At 38.6% G+C, this 15,774-nt stretch overlaps 1 protein-coding gene across 14 annotated transcripts in view; it reads left to right on the forward strand.

Annotated features, from left to right (window-relative positions):
- vav2 (vav 2 guanine nucleotide exchange factor) overlaps positions 1-15,774 on the forward strand; it is a 187,091-nt gene that overhangs the window by 164,366 nt on the left and 6,951 nt on the right. For 4 of the 14 annotated variants that reach the window (XM_019361277.2, XM_025908849.1, XM_019361280.2 and 1 more), the window contains 18 exons: positions 170-265; positions 3,921-3,989; positions 4,156-4,242; positions 4,849-4,937; positions 5,038-5,170; positions 5,557-5,571; positions 5,873-5,982; positions 6,131-6,232; positions 7,652-7,740; positions 8,384-8,397; positions 8,551-8,569; positions 10,069-10,196; positions 11,890-11,961; positions 12,102-12,157; positions 12,435-12,551; positions 13,108-13,195; positions 13,330-13,453; positions 14,205-14,246. In XM_019361277.2, coding sequence (XP_019216822.1) covers positions 170-265; positions 3,921-3,989; positions 4,156-4,242; positions 4,849-4,937; positions 5,038-5,170; positions 5,557-5,571; positions 5,873-5,982; positions 6,131-6,232; positions 7,652-7,740; positions 8,384-8,397; positions 8,551-8,569; positions 10,069-10,196; positions 11,890-11,961; positions 12,102-12,157; positions 12,435-12,551; positions 13,108-13,195; positions 13,330-13,453; positions 14,205-14,246 — 1,450 coding nt within the window. The remainder of the gene's footprint in view (positions 1-169; positions 266-3,920; positions 3,990-4,155; positions 4,243-4,848; positions 4,938-5,037; positions 5,171-5,556; positions 5,572-5,872; positions 5,983-6,130; positions 6,233-7,651; positions 7,741-8,383; positions 8,398-8,550; positions 8,570-10,068; positions 10,197-11,889; positions 11,962-12,101; positions 12,158-12,434; positions 12,552-13,107; positions 13,196-13,329; positions 13,454-14,204; positions 14,247-15,774) is intronic. The other 10 variants (XM_019361279.2, XM_025908854.1, XM_019361281.2 and 7 more) reach the window with 6 other exon arrangements.

Consider the following 15,774-nt stretch of genomic DNA (forward strand, 5'->3'; position numbering starts at 1 on the left):
TAAACCAGCCTCATTGCTAAAGGAGTGCCCTGTGAATGTGTGGAAGCAACAGCAGCAACATGAGAATGTATTCTTAAACAACAAATGAATACTTGTTTGTAGGAAATTTGCAATGCTGTATTATGCAACATGTAATAACTGTGCCACTGCTTGTGTCACTCTTCCACAGGAATGTACAATGAAAGTGCAAGAAGGAAAGTTCAAGCTCCAAGATCTTTTGGTAGTTCCCATGCAGAGGGTGCTGAAGTATCACCTCCTACTAAAGGTAAAATCCAAATCCGTAAAACCTGTTTATGTGTTTACACAGTTTCATTCAAATGTAATTAAGATTTTGGCTAAATAGCCGTGTGATAACATACACACTTGTTTTATTTTTAACTTCTTACCTTTTAAAAGTGCATCTCAAACGTCTGTGCTGCTGTATCTCTGTGGCACAGCTAGTGTATGTTGCTAACTTTCAGATGTAGTTCGAGGCGCAAAAAAAAAAACTTCTTCTGGAGTTAACGGAAATGACGCGTCTCTTCCGTCCACTGGTTCTGATTTCAGTAAACATGTTGCCTCTTTCACTCTTGGCGCAATTGACTCTACACTTAAGGTAAGCTAAATAAGGAATATGCAGGTTTCTTTTGATTTGACCAAATTTGGCATCACAGTCTAACTCGACGTCTAATCACCACTCATCAGCGCGTGCTTCAGACGCTGCTAAATCTGTGAAATACAGTATATGCTGCACCCACTTCAAAGAACTTTGTATGTGAAATTTTCAAAACCGTTTTCTGACACCTTTTTGACACTCAGAGTTCAAGGATTTGTGCTGTCTATATTTCAGAAAGTTAATAGCTTTCCATCCTGAAAAGCAGATCCGCACTGTAAGATTTTCTTCTTGAGACTTCGTCAGGGAGGCTATGGTTCATCTCTGCTCTGATTTCAAATGATGCATAACACCTCTCTCTTTTATTCTGTGTCTAATGGTGGTGTCAGCTGTCTGGATTTGGTCAGTGTTGTTATGATTTTTCAGACTTGTACCCTCGTCACATTAACCTATTTTACAAACTCATTTCTGCCCTTTTGAAAAACTGTTATTTGAAGTGTCACTGAGGCAACACATATTGCTTTGTGGACTTTAACTTAATACACCTCATCAATGTGTCTGCCTTTGCACATTTTTCACTTATTGTTTATGTTGTGTTTTCTGTGCCCTTTAATTCATAAATGTCATTGCTAGTCGCAATTTGTCAAAACACAAATTTGCACTGTTATTTCTTTTAATCATATATTTATATTTATATATCTATATCTATATAAATCTAAATTGTTTGAAATTATTAGCAACAATTGATCTGGTGCTAAAATAATTGTAGTCGACCACAATTTTCATGACTAATTAATAATTGGGTTAAAAAAAACATTTTTAACCTGATATTTACAGCAAGAAATCATAAATAAATACAAAAGCCACTGTAATACAATATTACCCATGATTAATTGACTTTGCGTCTCAATTACGGATGAGCATATGGGTTTATGATGCAGCTTTTAATAGCCAGGGGCGGAGGTGAGTGCCTTCATCAGGTGATTGTAGGTCCACACAGAGAGCGCCGTGGCATCTGTATTAGTTTGAATCGAACCCCTGCAGGAGTCGCACTGAGCCACTGAGGTCAAATCAACCGTGCAATAATCAGATTAAATACACCCCATTTCACTGCTTCCTGCAGCTTCGCAGTGAAACACTGCTGCACATGAGGCCTCAGGGCATGTCAGAGTGACAGTGCTTGTTTTGTTGTGTCTATGTGCGTGTTCAGTCCCTCTGAAGGGTACATCTACAGTTGTTGTTATATAGATATCATCTCAAGAGTCTGAACCTTATTTGATGATAGCGTGCATGGCGCTTTTCTTCATTCTTTTATGATAGTTGAACTTCATAGAGCAAATTCAACAATTCTCAGAAAACCTAAATCATGATCTTGTGCTATACATTTTGCTGTATATGTTTTGCAGTACAATTGTTTTTCTTTTGCAATTGTAATGCACCTCTTTGGCAGAAGGTTACTCAGATAATACAAGTTACAAGTGGAGCCCAGATGAAAGCACTTTTTTCTTGGTTTGGTTTGTCAAGCACCTGCTGATAATATTTGAAGTAGGCATGAAAAGCCAGTGAGGGAAATGTCCTGTATAGTGAAGCTCATTGTTAGTTTGAAATTGGAAGACCTAAAAACAGGTGATCTTGTCCGTGTAATAGCATAAGCTTCAAAATATCAGACGAATGATCCATGGTTATGTTATAGGTATGTTAGTACGGGTTAAATGAAGTACTATGGTTATTTCCTAATTTACATCCGGACTTATTTTTCGACCTTATGTATACAGTGTGTTATTCTTTTATTTTCCCACAACTTTACATCCACATTAAGCGATCCTAGCAGTTGCTGATAGTTTGGAATTTTTTGTTGGTTATGCAGCTAGCAGCTAATGTTGCTGCTAATGTCTCTTCATACTGCTAACCTCAAACAGAGAAGGTTTACTTCTTTTTAACTCCATGCTAGTACCTGCCAGCAGTGAAATCTACCATGAACACATCACTGTAGTGTTTAATGAAATAAACAGAAACTTCAACATTTTTTTAATATGAAAACTAATTGACTGCCTTGTTTCACACTGGGTTATGGAGCAGTAACAGGGGCTGCTGTAAAGGGAAGCTGCCATGCCATTAATAAACGCTGAATCTTTCTGGGTTTCCCTTCTCCAGCTGGTATTGCACAGATTGCCATACTCATATTTGTGTTTTTGTTTAAAAAGTTCCTGGACTTACTTTATTTTTATATTAACTTGTTTGCATTTGTCTGTGTAATTTTGAGATTGAATTACTCAAAACTATTAATGTGTAGTGATTCAGTCCAGAACCTGTTTGGGCTGTGGCTTACCCAATTAACCAATCAGGCAGTACCACCTAGTTAAATGCTAATTGGTCAGTTTGTTTATCAGCGTTGGTCACCTAATAAAGTTTTTTCCTAATACTTTAAGTGTCGCTGCAGTCTTCACGTCATCATATTTTTGTTTCAAACTCATTAAACTTTTGGGAAAAAATTACACAAACAGTTAGCAATACATGATCAAATGATTAGTGTGCAGAGGGCATCAAGCTCTGCTGGCATTAATGTGGAGGTCACTATTAAATACGGTGTTATTTCCTAGCACCTGAACAGTAAACTTCTTTGTGAGTAGCAGGTTGTTTTACAACACAACTTTGACCGATCTCCACTTTATCAAGGTAACCAGCATATATATAACCGGCCTACCAAACCACAAGCAAATCTTTACCCCTAAGTGCAAGTAAGAAAACTTGCATATTTACCTTTCACATTTGATTAACTTAAAGACAACAAAGACACAAAGTAACTTGTTAAACTGGAGTAATACTGGCCAGAAAGCCAAGTTAAAATTGGCGATGTTAGATGCAGAAAAATGCATTTGGCAGAAACTTTACTGCCTCAGGCTTAGTTTTGATTATTTTTTTAGATAATAATCAGGCAGAGTTCAAAATCTGAACCATTCATAAGACTGTCTTGTACACAGCTCTAAAACAAAATTGCAATGCAGTCTCATTATGTACACACCTCTACAAAAGGGTCCTATGGTCTGAAAGTTAGTTCTTTGCATTTAAAAAAAACAAAAACTAACCAGAAATCTGGGGCTGGGGGAGGGGCTAGTAAAACAAAAAACAAGCTGAACTTGGCTGGTTCCTCTCTCTGCTTGCACTCAAGTTTTAAAGTGTACTTTTTAATGTGTTGTTAATGATTTCATATCTGCAGTGCGCAGTTGTCAGATTTTGCCAAGACAAACAGACACACCATTGGAGTTTGGTTTTTACAGTTTCTCAAAGTACAAGAACATTTTTCTAACAAAATAAACTCCCTCCGTAGGAACTTTTGAGTCACTCAACTGACCGACCTGAGAGACAACAACTGAAGGAGGCTCTGGAGGCTATGCAGGTGTGTTTGTGTATGTGTGTTTGTGGGTGCTGTTTAAAAAAAAAAAATCTTGCAGAATCACCCTCTTAGCTAAAGCTGCATAATTACATACAGCCACTGTGTTGCTCAAGTGTTGTAAATACAGCTTGAAATAGCAGATGTCTGAAAGAATGTCTGGTTCTTCCAGGACCTGGCCATGTACATCAATGAAGTCAAGAGAGACAACGAGACACTGAAAAAAATCAGCGAATTCCAAAGTTCAATAGAAAATCTTGTAAGTACTCCACACTTCTCTTGCACTTGTTATCTTTAGAGCAGCTAAGAACATTTCAAAGGTTGTTTTTTAATATATACTGTACATACCAACACATTGGCATGTTATCAACAGGTGTTTTTGAAGTTTGACAGAATGATTAGTCTGTCCTCAGGACACCTCTATCTTTCAAAATGCTTTCACATGTCATGATCCTCAGCCACGATAATGCCCTTAACAAATCATTTATGTAAACTGCAAACTGCTCACTTTAATATTTCGTGTAGCACTCACCTTTTTTCTCGTTTTTCTATCTCTCTATCACAATATCTTTTGTTGTTCCTTGCTGATATGCCTATTCAGTTTTGGTTTGTGCATGTGGCACATATACAGTAATGCCTACAGTAAAAGTGCTCTGAATAATTTATACATGTAGCCACTGTGTATGACTTTGAAAAAAAAGTCAAAGGGAGGATCGAGGTGTAAGTGTAGAGCAAATTCATCGTTCATCGTGGATATTAATTCTCTCTGAAATTAAAAGTCTAGCAAAATTATTTATTAAAAATTGCAGAATCCATTGGTTTAGTAGGCTGCTTTTTTTTTTTTTTTTTTTTTTTGCGACCTAAGCAGCAGGTGAAGCTGGAGGAGTACGGGAGGCCAAAGATAGATGGAGAACTGAAGGTGTGCTCCTCTACGAACCGAACAAAACAGGACCGGTGAGTCCAAGTTCTGCAGTAAAACTAAACTAAACTATAATAACCTTCAGCAACATTTTATCGCTGCCAATATTCAATAAAAATGTATGATTGTCTTCAGGTATATATTCCTCTTTGATAAAGTGGTCATTGTCTGCAAGAGGAAAGGCTATAGCTATGAGCTCAAAGAGATTATTGAGCTGCAAAATCATAAAATGTCGGATGACCCGACGAACAACAGAGACATGAAAAAGGTAAGAACATCACGGTTTGAAATGAGACAGAGCAATTTCTTCAGTGAGACCTTTGTAAAGGTGGCCCGGCCGGTGTAGGCGATGAAGCGGCATGTGTAATCATTACAAATGTTGCCCTTGAGCTGAAGGAGCTTGTTGATGGTAATTTCTGATGTGATTTCAGATGGGGTAATACACTGATGTGTCAAATGTGCATTGTGTTCATTCGTGCTTGTAAAATCATGTAAATGCAATGAAGATCATTTAGGATTCATGAAAGCGTACTGCAGTGCACTGGGCATCCGATCTAACATGGCTTTTTTGTTTTTGGATCTGCATGTGTGCGTACATGTTTGCATGTGTAACTGGGTCTTTCTCTGGTGTCTTTCTTTTTGCATGCTTACCAGTCCTGTGGAAAAATGGTAAGCTCAAATGATCCCCTTATTTAACACATCTCCTCATAGTGGCCGTTTTTTTTTTTTTTTTTTTTTTGGCTGTGGTGAGTTTTGGGATGTAATACCTTGATTGCATATGCACAGTCTGAGTCTGTGACCAGCTTCTTATCCAATTAATTGCTAAAGCATGTTGATGATCTTTTAGATCTGACTTGATTTGACCATCTATTTGTTGGAACTGCTGATATCACGTGCCTCTTTCTTATCTCAGTCTGCCATCCACAAACCTTTTTCTGCCATCTGTTCAACACTCACTTTTTCTCACCAGTGGTCTTATGGTTTCTACCTGATCCATCTGCAAGGGAAGCAGGGCTTCCAGTTCTTTTGCAAAACTGAGGAAACAAAGAGGAAGTGGATGGAGCAGTTTGATATGGCCATGTGAGTATGACTAGTTGGATAAAATGTATTTTATGTGAGACTAATTGCCTTTGCCATGTTATTTTTCACTAGCATGGGAAAAAATAAAGAATCCTAGGTAGCCTCGGTTTAACTGGTTTATTGAATTTCATATCATTTACTTATCTAGGTCCAACATCAAGCCAGAGAGAGCCACAGCTAATCAGCACAACTTTGAAATGCACACATTTGATAAGAATACCAACTGTCGAGCCTGCAAGATGCTCTTGAGGTAATGACCCTGACAACCCCAGCGCTGGTATCTCTAGTGCAATTAATAATGCACACCGAATACATCCTTATTCCAGACTCTCTAGTGACTGTTATGTCAGCATTTAGTAGCAACAGCATTTTTATGTGTTACTTATCCAGACAAACTTGCAACAGTAGAATTATTAATAAGCTATGATGCACAAAAAAAGAAGTTTAAACTGAATGTTTTCACTGTCACCATCTTGGTGTTTTAAAACCACATGTGTCAGCAGATGAGCAGGAAACAGAGGACATTCTGTGGCTAATCACTTGTGATTGACAGTTTGTCAACCAACGAGCATCCTGGATAATCCTCCTCTCTGAGTCCCTGACTTATAATTTACAGAATAGACTTAATGTTTTATTCAGTGTGTCATGAAAATAGCAACTGAGCCCAACAAAATGATCAGGGAAGTGTTTACCGAGAACACAAAACCAGCAGAGCCGATGGTCTTTTTGGCAAAGAAGCACTGCTGTCAGGAGACCTTTTCCAACTACTCCCACATTAGCTTCACTTTTTCATAAAAGCACACAAAAGTTATTACAGTTAGGTAAGTATTTGGACAACAACACAATTTTTGTAATTTTGACTCTGCACACCACAAACAGAGGAGAAAAAAATACCCTTAGAGTGGAGTATACACTATAGCAGTACAAATATAAAAATACATAATTTAAGTAGCATTTGGTAGTGAACAAACAAACAGACTTAAATCACAGAGGGAATATGTTTTTGGCTCGCATAACCCGTCATTAGTGTGAAAGCATTCTTTGGAAAATATTCTAGTAAGTGTGACTGCGGCTGACGGATGTTATTTTTAAACATTTCCCGGCCCCGCACCACCCACAGTGTTCCTGAGTACACCTTCTCTCATGCTGCTCTCCAATGCTGCTCGACTGCAGTGGGGATAGCCCGTGTCACTGAATCACCACTTTCACCTCTATTACAGTCAGCCGGCTAAACCCCACTCTGTGTATTGAGCCACAAATTGCATGGCTTTGCTGACCTAAATTCACAGAGCCGATGGCGGCAGGGACCAGCGTTCTCTCTTCCTGCTAGATGCTAATTACTGCTGCAGTCCCAGCGGATCCCATCGTGATTTATGGCACTTACTATTTAACTTGGCAGCGTGCGATGCATGCGGTGTTACAGTACCCGTAACAAATAAACTTCAGAAGTACACGGTTTAAACTGAGCCAGCTGATTTGGTGATTTTTAAAGAATTACAGAACGGGAATAATGGAGGATGTGGATTCGCAGTTGGAACAATTATAGGAACAAGCAGCAGGTCCCCTTGTGTGTTGTTCTTACAGGAGGTTAATTTGTGTCTCAGCCACTTCCTGTTTGCATTACTAAAGTGCATGTTTCTGTGTGTGTGTGTGTGTGCCTGTCCTCAAGGGGCATCTTCTATCAGGGCTACTTCTGCTCTCGCTGTGGAACAGGAGCTCACAAAGAGTGTCTAGAAGTGATCACCATTTGTAAAATAAGTAGGTATTTCCTCTTTAATAGAAAACGTTATTCAGATGACTTTGTGAGGGTCAAGTAGTGAGCAAATGATAAAAAATAGATAAAGAAAAACTATGTGACATATGTCACGGACATGCATGGCAATAATGATGACCCCTGTCCTGCTTGTAGGCCTCTCTATGCAACAGTAAAAGGGAGGCAGGCTTTTTTATTGTGTCAGTGGATTTGGTATCAGAGAGGACAGCAGTATCTGACAACCACAAATTTGCTCAACATGAATTCAGAAAATAATTATGGCCTATTTTCTCAAATTTGAGCCAATTTAATAACTGCTGAGTGAGGTTCAGTATGAACCAATCAAGTTCTTTGATAGTCGAAGGTCATAATTAATCAAATAAATTCTTAAAATAATTTAGTGTGTGTATAATAAGGACCACAGAGCAGGAGTGTAACAATATAGTTTGATGCTTTCAGTTTTATCTGCTGTTTAACGCTCACAGGAAACCAGTCATACTACATTGCTGTTAGTCAGCTTAAAAAAATGGTCTGCATGAAGCTGTGCTGTACATTTTGGCATGTTGATGCAAAGTGCTGATGGATCCACTTGGTAAAAAATTTTCTTGTGAATGCGCTTTGACAATCTTCAATATTTCCTCTTTTCAGATCCTCTTGACCTGGTGAGTAGTTTCTTTTTCACTCAATATACAACAGCTTTCTCTAATTTTCACCATCTTTCTTTGTTAAATAATTACCACAAAATGATAAAAGGTGATGTTTTTTGCTTGCTTATTAACAGTATCAATAATCAGATATTTGTCTCTGTTCTGTAGGAGCCTGGAATATCACCTGGTAAGAGCTAACATTTGAATATGAAGCTGGATATTCTGTCAGCTGTCAACTTTGTTTTGGCTGTAGCTGCTCTTAAATAGCACGGCTCTCTACTGCCATCTAGTGGTTAGCTCCATTGCAGCAACAATACTAACCCTATACTAATCCCTCTAAAAAATTTTAATATTGTGAAAAGGTTTTTTGTTTTCCTATGATTGGATTCTATAATTGGATTCAAAAAGGTAAACTTTAATATCTGTTAGGGAATCCCAGATTCATTTAATAGTAGGCTTCAGGTGTTTCTCATCTTCCTCAATTTGTTAATTGAGGAAGATGAGATTCTCTGTGGGGTTTCAGGTCACGTCAGTTGCCTGGGTAGTCAAACCCAGCATTGTCATAGTCAGCAAACCAATAAATACTAGCTTTGGCGCTGTGGGAGTTCCTAGTTCCTGGTGAAAAAGGAAATATGCTCCATACTTTTTGTCAGGTGGAAACATGAAGCGGTCTATTATCCTAGTAGGTGGTTACATTGAATTTTTACGTGATAGTACAGAGTAGAGCAGCAACCATCAACACCAGCAGATGGCATGGCACCCTAAATAATCAAAGATTGAATTCTAGCATGAGGTTTCCACAAACACTTTTGATTCTGTGCCTCTCCATCCTTCACCCAAACTCTGGAACCTTGATTTCTGAATGAAATCCAAAAAAAAAAACCTGGACCACTGAGCAACAGTCCACTTTAAAGCAGGTACTTGTAAGATGCATCTGATGTTTTCCATTGTTTCAGGAGTGGCACGATTTTAGGAATTTAACAGTTGTAGCTTTGATCCTGAAGAGGTCTACGTGTGGTGGCTGTTGATGCTCTGACTCCAGCCTCGGTCCACTTGTTGTGAAGCCCTTCTTGAGTGGACTTGACAGTCTTGTCAAGGCTCTGGTCATCTCTCTTGGCTCTGCACTCTTCCCGGCCGGTTCATCTTTTCATTGATATGCTGTGATACAGCACTGAACAGCCAGCCTTTTTTGCAGTGACCTTGTGTGGTGTTACGTCCTCGTGGAGGGAGTCGACTATCATCTGGACGACTGTCAAGCTTAGGGTCTTGCCTATGATTGTGGTTGCATGTACCGAAGTAGACCGAGAGATACGCAGTATTTATATAGTTTGAATAGTAATTAATGCAAACCCAAAATTAAATATGCCAATAAGTCAGTCAATAAGTAGCAATACTCCAAATTAGAGAAAGTCTGTAGATATTTAACTTTACAACTAATGAAAATATAATATGTAAAAGTTTACCTTTCTCTATTATATTAAAAAAAAGTAACCTTTTCACAATATAAATGCATTAGTAGAGTGTGCGGAAGAACAGTAGATATACACTGACTGGCCACTTCATTAGGTACACCTGCAGAATCTGATCTTTTCTCTTTTACAGATTTTGTTTTCTCAATGTCAGTGGACTTTTTTATTAGCGAGAAGCTGTAAGCGGTAATGTACTGGACACTGACTGTTATTGCAGGTCCTAAGATGGTGGCAGTGAAGAACTACCATGGCACACCGGTGCCTCCGGGGAAGACGCCTCTCTGTTTCCAAACAGGAGATTTTATAGAGCTTCTGAAGGGAGACCCGGATATCACATGGTGGGAGGTAGAGTAGTCAATCATTTTTAAATCAATCCATCCCCCACTTTGACACACGCAGCTTGTTACGCAGACAGCTGATGTTGGCACAGCACCTCACACAGTGGATTTGAAATGAATCTGTGACTCTCATGTTAAATTCAATTTTTTTTTACCTGTGAGATAGAAAGTATAGAACATAAGTTAAAGTTCTGTCTCTGTTCAAAGACTGGCACTTCCAGATTGAAATAGTTAACCTATAGGATCACTATTATTAGCTCTGGACAAAAACCTTGTTTTACTGGACAGTTGCAATGACTTCCGTGGAGTCTTATAATCAGCAAAGCTAAAGTCTGAGCACACAACCTCCTGTAAAACGGTATATTAGTTTTTATACACACTGTTTTTTGTATTGATTGAACAAACAAGATATAATGTGTTAATTACGTTAACACAACGTTTTGTTGCCTTTGGATAGAGGGGCTATCTATTCCATCATTTCTTTTCATGTTTTCTAACCAGGCTGCAGAAAGCACTATCAATCTTATCCCTCTGGTGGTGAGCAAGTAAAGTAACATACTCCAAATGCCTTTAATTCAAATTGCTGTGGAGTAGACAAATCCCTAAGTGCTTTTTTTCCCCTGTGCTACAAAAAAGATAATTTTTCTTGTCGTTCCAAATCATCATCATATTCCAGCTCACATCTTGTAAACAGAGTTTCTTTGTCACCTTGTCAGTTTAAATTAATAGCGCTTTGGCTTGTGCGTCTCACTAAAATACCACCGGATACTTTAAAGAGTGTTTGAATGATAAACTGAGCCACGCTCGCCTAAAATTGTTCTAAAATCTTAGAGGAAGTTAAAGACTTCTTTGCACCATCACCAATGAAATAAATCACTTTTAGCTGAACATTAGTAGAGGTGTACCTGCAGACATGGAGGATCCTCTGCAGTGAATTAGGCCGGATGATAGGAACTGTGACACTGTTTGCTCCAGGAACTGTTGGCATTCCTGCTGAATCACTGACTCTAATATCAGGCTGGCTTTTCCCGAAGTGACTCTGGGCAACTTTCTGATGACATTAATTGATCTTAGCTATAACAGTAGGCTATCCCTCTACAGCATGGCAGTTTAATCTCTCAGTGTGATGTCAGCGGGTGTGCCGAGTTTAAAATCGATTGCTGCAGGCATAAGATGGTGGAGTCATTTCATCCTCTGTCTGACTTTGATGGGGAAAGTTTGTACAGACAACATCTAGCACCGAAAATATGATGCATAGTGTGTAATATTTATTTAGCTCCAAGTGCATACACTGTCTTTCAGAAATTTTTACTTGCTTACTTTCAGTTTGGTTCCTTTTGACAAAACTAATCCAGTGGGGATAAACTGGCACCACTAGGAGGCACCAACGTTTCACTGTTTCACATTATACACATTAAGCTGAAGAATCTCTGCTTCAGATATTTGTTTATTAATATATTCTTACTTAACAATGATCACTTGCGAGGAGGAAATATAGTTCTCAGTTTTAGTTTTTCCTCTATACACCCTACTTGGTTTTCAGTGTGCCTTAGGATTTCCATCTTTTCTGTATCTACACCAAACTATATATTATCCCTTTTCTCTTTTTTCCCCAGATGTTCTAAAGTATTTCTTTGCCTGAAGTAAGCACAGTTTTGTTTCACATCTAGAAATAAACTTACCCTGTGTTTGTCTTACAGGGAAAGCTGATACAGACACAAAAGAGCGGCTTTTTCCCCAGTTCCTATGTAAAGCCTTGTTTGGACCCAAAGGTAATGCACCCATACACCTGTACAGTGGGTTGTGACTGATTACGGCGTGTATGATTTGAGAGTAGACGAGTTTATACATGTGCATGTCAATTAGTCCTGTGCTGTGTTCTTTAATGAACGGTGTCTGTTATATGCGACAGCCCTTCCAGTCGTGCCGGTCGTCCTCAAGGGATGCAGACTACTATGGCTATCCTTGGTAAGACCCATAACTGTGCATTTAATGGGCCTGTGCACTATAAGGTACCATTAACCCAAGGTCAATATCCTGTTATTAGTGCAGATCTGTTAATGTTAAACTATACTGTTATCTCAAAGCCGTGGTTCAATTGAAAGCAAGTTGACCCTAACCAAAAGATTAATTACTACATGGGTGATTGAAGTTAAGTGTTTTTAAAGCTTTTAGAGTGTCATTTGATGAAACAACTTTAAATTTGGAGGTCACTGTTTTTTTGTTTTGTTTTTTTTCTCTGTAGGTTTGCAGGAAATATGGAGCGGCAGCAGGCAGACAACCTTTTAAAATCCCACTGCAGTGGGACCTACCTTATCAGAGAGAGGACAGCTGAGGCGGAGAGGTTCGCCATCAGCATCAAGTGAGTATTTCAGATCTTACAGGAGAGGAAAATGTCAAGGGAAGGTTTTTATCCATATCTCATGGGGAATAAATATTCTCACAGGGAGCCCTAGTCAGCTTTTTCTGTGCATCTTTTAGCTCCAGCTAATTACTACTCAGTAATTGCTTTTTTTTTTTTAATCCTTTCTTTTTTTGTGCCTTTTCACTGAGAGGATGCATCCTCAAGAGGAAAAAAAAATCCATGAGTTCTTTACTGGAGTTGTCATATAATGATGGGTTGGGAGAAGGAATGCATTTACACATTTGTGTCTAACACAGGTGATGAGTGACTGTGGGGACCAGGCTCAATATAATTAAGTAAACAAATCCGTTAAGAAGTCTTAACTTTAAGAAAAAATACTTAATTTTCATCTTATTTAATCAGATATACTGAAAAAGAAATGTGTGGAGCAGCAGAACACATTAAGTTAAGGGCACAAGAGAATACAGACTCAACAGTAATTTGCAAGATATGGATAAGGAAAATTGATAACAGTGAAAAAACAACATCTATTCTTGGTGATTTCTCTTTACAGATTCAACGATGAAGTAAAGCACATCAAAGTCATTGAAAAAGACAGCTGGATACACATCACCGAGGCAAAGAAGTTTGAAAGTCTGTTGGTAAGTCATATTAAACTGTTTAGAAAAAAGAAAAAAGGTCATATAATGAACTGCCAACACAGAAACACCCATAGGAGCTTGTTGTCAATGGGAAAGCAGAAAAGTTCACCTTTTTGTATCCTGTTACTTAACAGGAGCTTGTGGAGTACTATCAGTCTCATTCGCTGAAAGAAAGTTTCAAGTTGTTAGATACCACACTGAGATGCCCCTACAAGTCGAAAGAACGCTCGCTTACACGGGCCAACACACGCTCACCAGGTAAACCTTTTGAATTTTTCTCTGTTCCAATACTTTACTTTCCACTTCTGCAGCCATTCTGATACCGCATAGCAGCCAAACTCTGCAAACAACACAATCTGTTAGTACCAGAAAATCATATTAGATCCTTGAGCAATGAACAGCTAAGTACAGCCAGCTGATAAATGATAGTCAGTAAGCGTTTTGGCAGAGGAAGGTTTGATGTTTATCGGTTGTGAAAGAGCCTAATATTTGTCCGTCCGTGTTAATGATAACTTAATCCAAGTAACTTAATATGTGGATTTACAGTATAGATTAAGTGACCACGATGCTTATCAGTGTGGTTCTGATGAAGCTAAGTTTTGAGAACATCTTCAGAAGAAAATATCCATCATTATTTTAGAAGCAAGTTTCACTACTTGGCAGGCATCTTTGTAACAGCACCTGGGAGTTTATTCAGGCTAACAGTAAACCCCTCTCTAAATGAATAAGGAGACGGCTGCAACGTTAATAAAAAGCTGCATAAATCACCAGAAAAATCTAATAAAAAAAGGTGACTTTGCCTCATGATATTTAAGTTTTATAAAGTTTTATACAGCACCTTCAAGAGTTAAATTCCACCTCAATCCAGTGTGCCAACAGAATCAACATATCTGGTTGATCCCGCAAGGGCATTTGAACAAATACGAGGCTAATTTACATTATGGATGCAGTAAGCCAAGAAAAAAAACTTGTATAGATTTTGGAATCACTTCTGTCTGTTCTGTTTCAGCTATTATAAAGCAGACGGTTGGCCCTTTGGAGGGAGTAGTAGGTACAAGATTTATTCAGATATTTCTATTCAGGATTCTTTTTAGTGCCATGTCTCTCCCATATAAAATCACATGTGGTTGGCTTTGGACTTGACTCTTAAATACACTTTGACTTGTGGTGGGTGCGCATATCATCCCTTTAACTTTTCTACCACTTGACTCATGTTACAGACCTCATTTCCATTACTGAGCTTTGGGTAATACCCACTGGAAGATGAGTGGAACCACCCAAAGCTCTAACGAGACATCCGCAGACATCTTCAAATGCTAGTGTCAAAGTGGTAAAATGCTAGTGTCAATGTTTTTGCATGGAGTCTGAAGGAGCATTGCATGTTAAATAATGTCTACCTGCTTCAGTGCACGATTATGAAAATACCTTTTTCACTCTATGTGTAACCAAAATACGCTGGTGCAGTACAAATTCAATTTCATGACACCGTGGCTGTGGATACTGTAAGAAACGGGGTAAAATAAATGAGACACACTTCCTCCCACTCTCTTTGTCTTCCCCTGTCCTCTGTTTTTCCCAAGGCCAGTGACTCTCATGACTCATACAGACAAAAAAAAAGGATGGAGGCCAGAGGGGCAGCTGGGCAGAGTAGGAGGGCAGCAGTGTGAAATGATAAAGAGAGTGACAAAGAGAAAGTCAGCTAACTCCAGCCTGTGGAATGACTGAATTGGCTGCCCTTCGTGGCCATTACACTATATGAATACTGGCTGTGTCTTTGCGCTAGCTTCTGTCCTACACTGGCCTCACTTTGTGCGCTCTTCACAAAGACCCAACTGGCCACTATAGTGAGATCATTTCTCCTCCTGTTTTGGCTGAAGTTGTACACGGATGGAGACAACTGGAGTTTTTGCTAATAATGGTTTTCCTCTCAGTTTTATCCTTGTTTATCCCTGTTTCCAAGCACGTACTTTTACTTTGAGATCTGGAAAACTCTATTATGGTTACAAAGAGCCACAACTATGTCCAATTGAAAGAGGTTTGTTCAAAAGCTATATTTTCAGCGTGATAATCTACTGACAGTTTGGTAATGGGCTGAGTTCACACAAACATTTTCTGATAAGTCACATCAACAACAATTGAAGCAGCTGGAAAATATATATATTATATTATATAGTTGTGCGATTTATTTTACATAAAATAAATAGCACAACTACATAAAATAAATAGCACAACTACTTCAGTTTTATTTTTATCGTGTCAAATCATGACAACACTTTGTAACGTAAAGGCCCTGTAATAATAGGACCCTACAATAACCACACGTGACACACAGTCCCCACGACATCCATATTGCATGTAATGATATATTAAGAACTAAAAGCTCAGGTTTCATGTGAATTTCAGTGGAGCTTCATAAGATGTCACCTTTTACTACTACTACTGTTTTCTTGATCCTTTCAACAAGTTGTGACAATTTTACATTCCTCTGTCTATTATTCCACAAAAAAAGGAATTCTGTTCCGAGTCTAGGAAAAGGATTTGTAAACGGTGGTGTGGGATTTTACACATGTGTACAGAGA

The sequence above is a fragment of the Oreochromis niloticus genome, linkage group LG7, assembly GCF_001858045.2.
Source record: "Oreochromis niloticus isolate F11D_XX linkage group LG7, O_niloticus_UMD_NMBU, whole genome shotgun sequence".
Lineage (NCBI taxonomy): Eukaryota > Metazoa > Chordata > Actinopteri > Cichliformes > Cichlidae > Oreochromis > Oreochromis niloticus.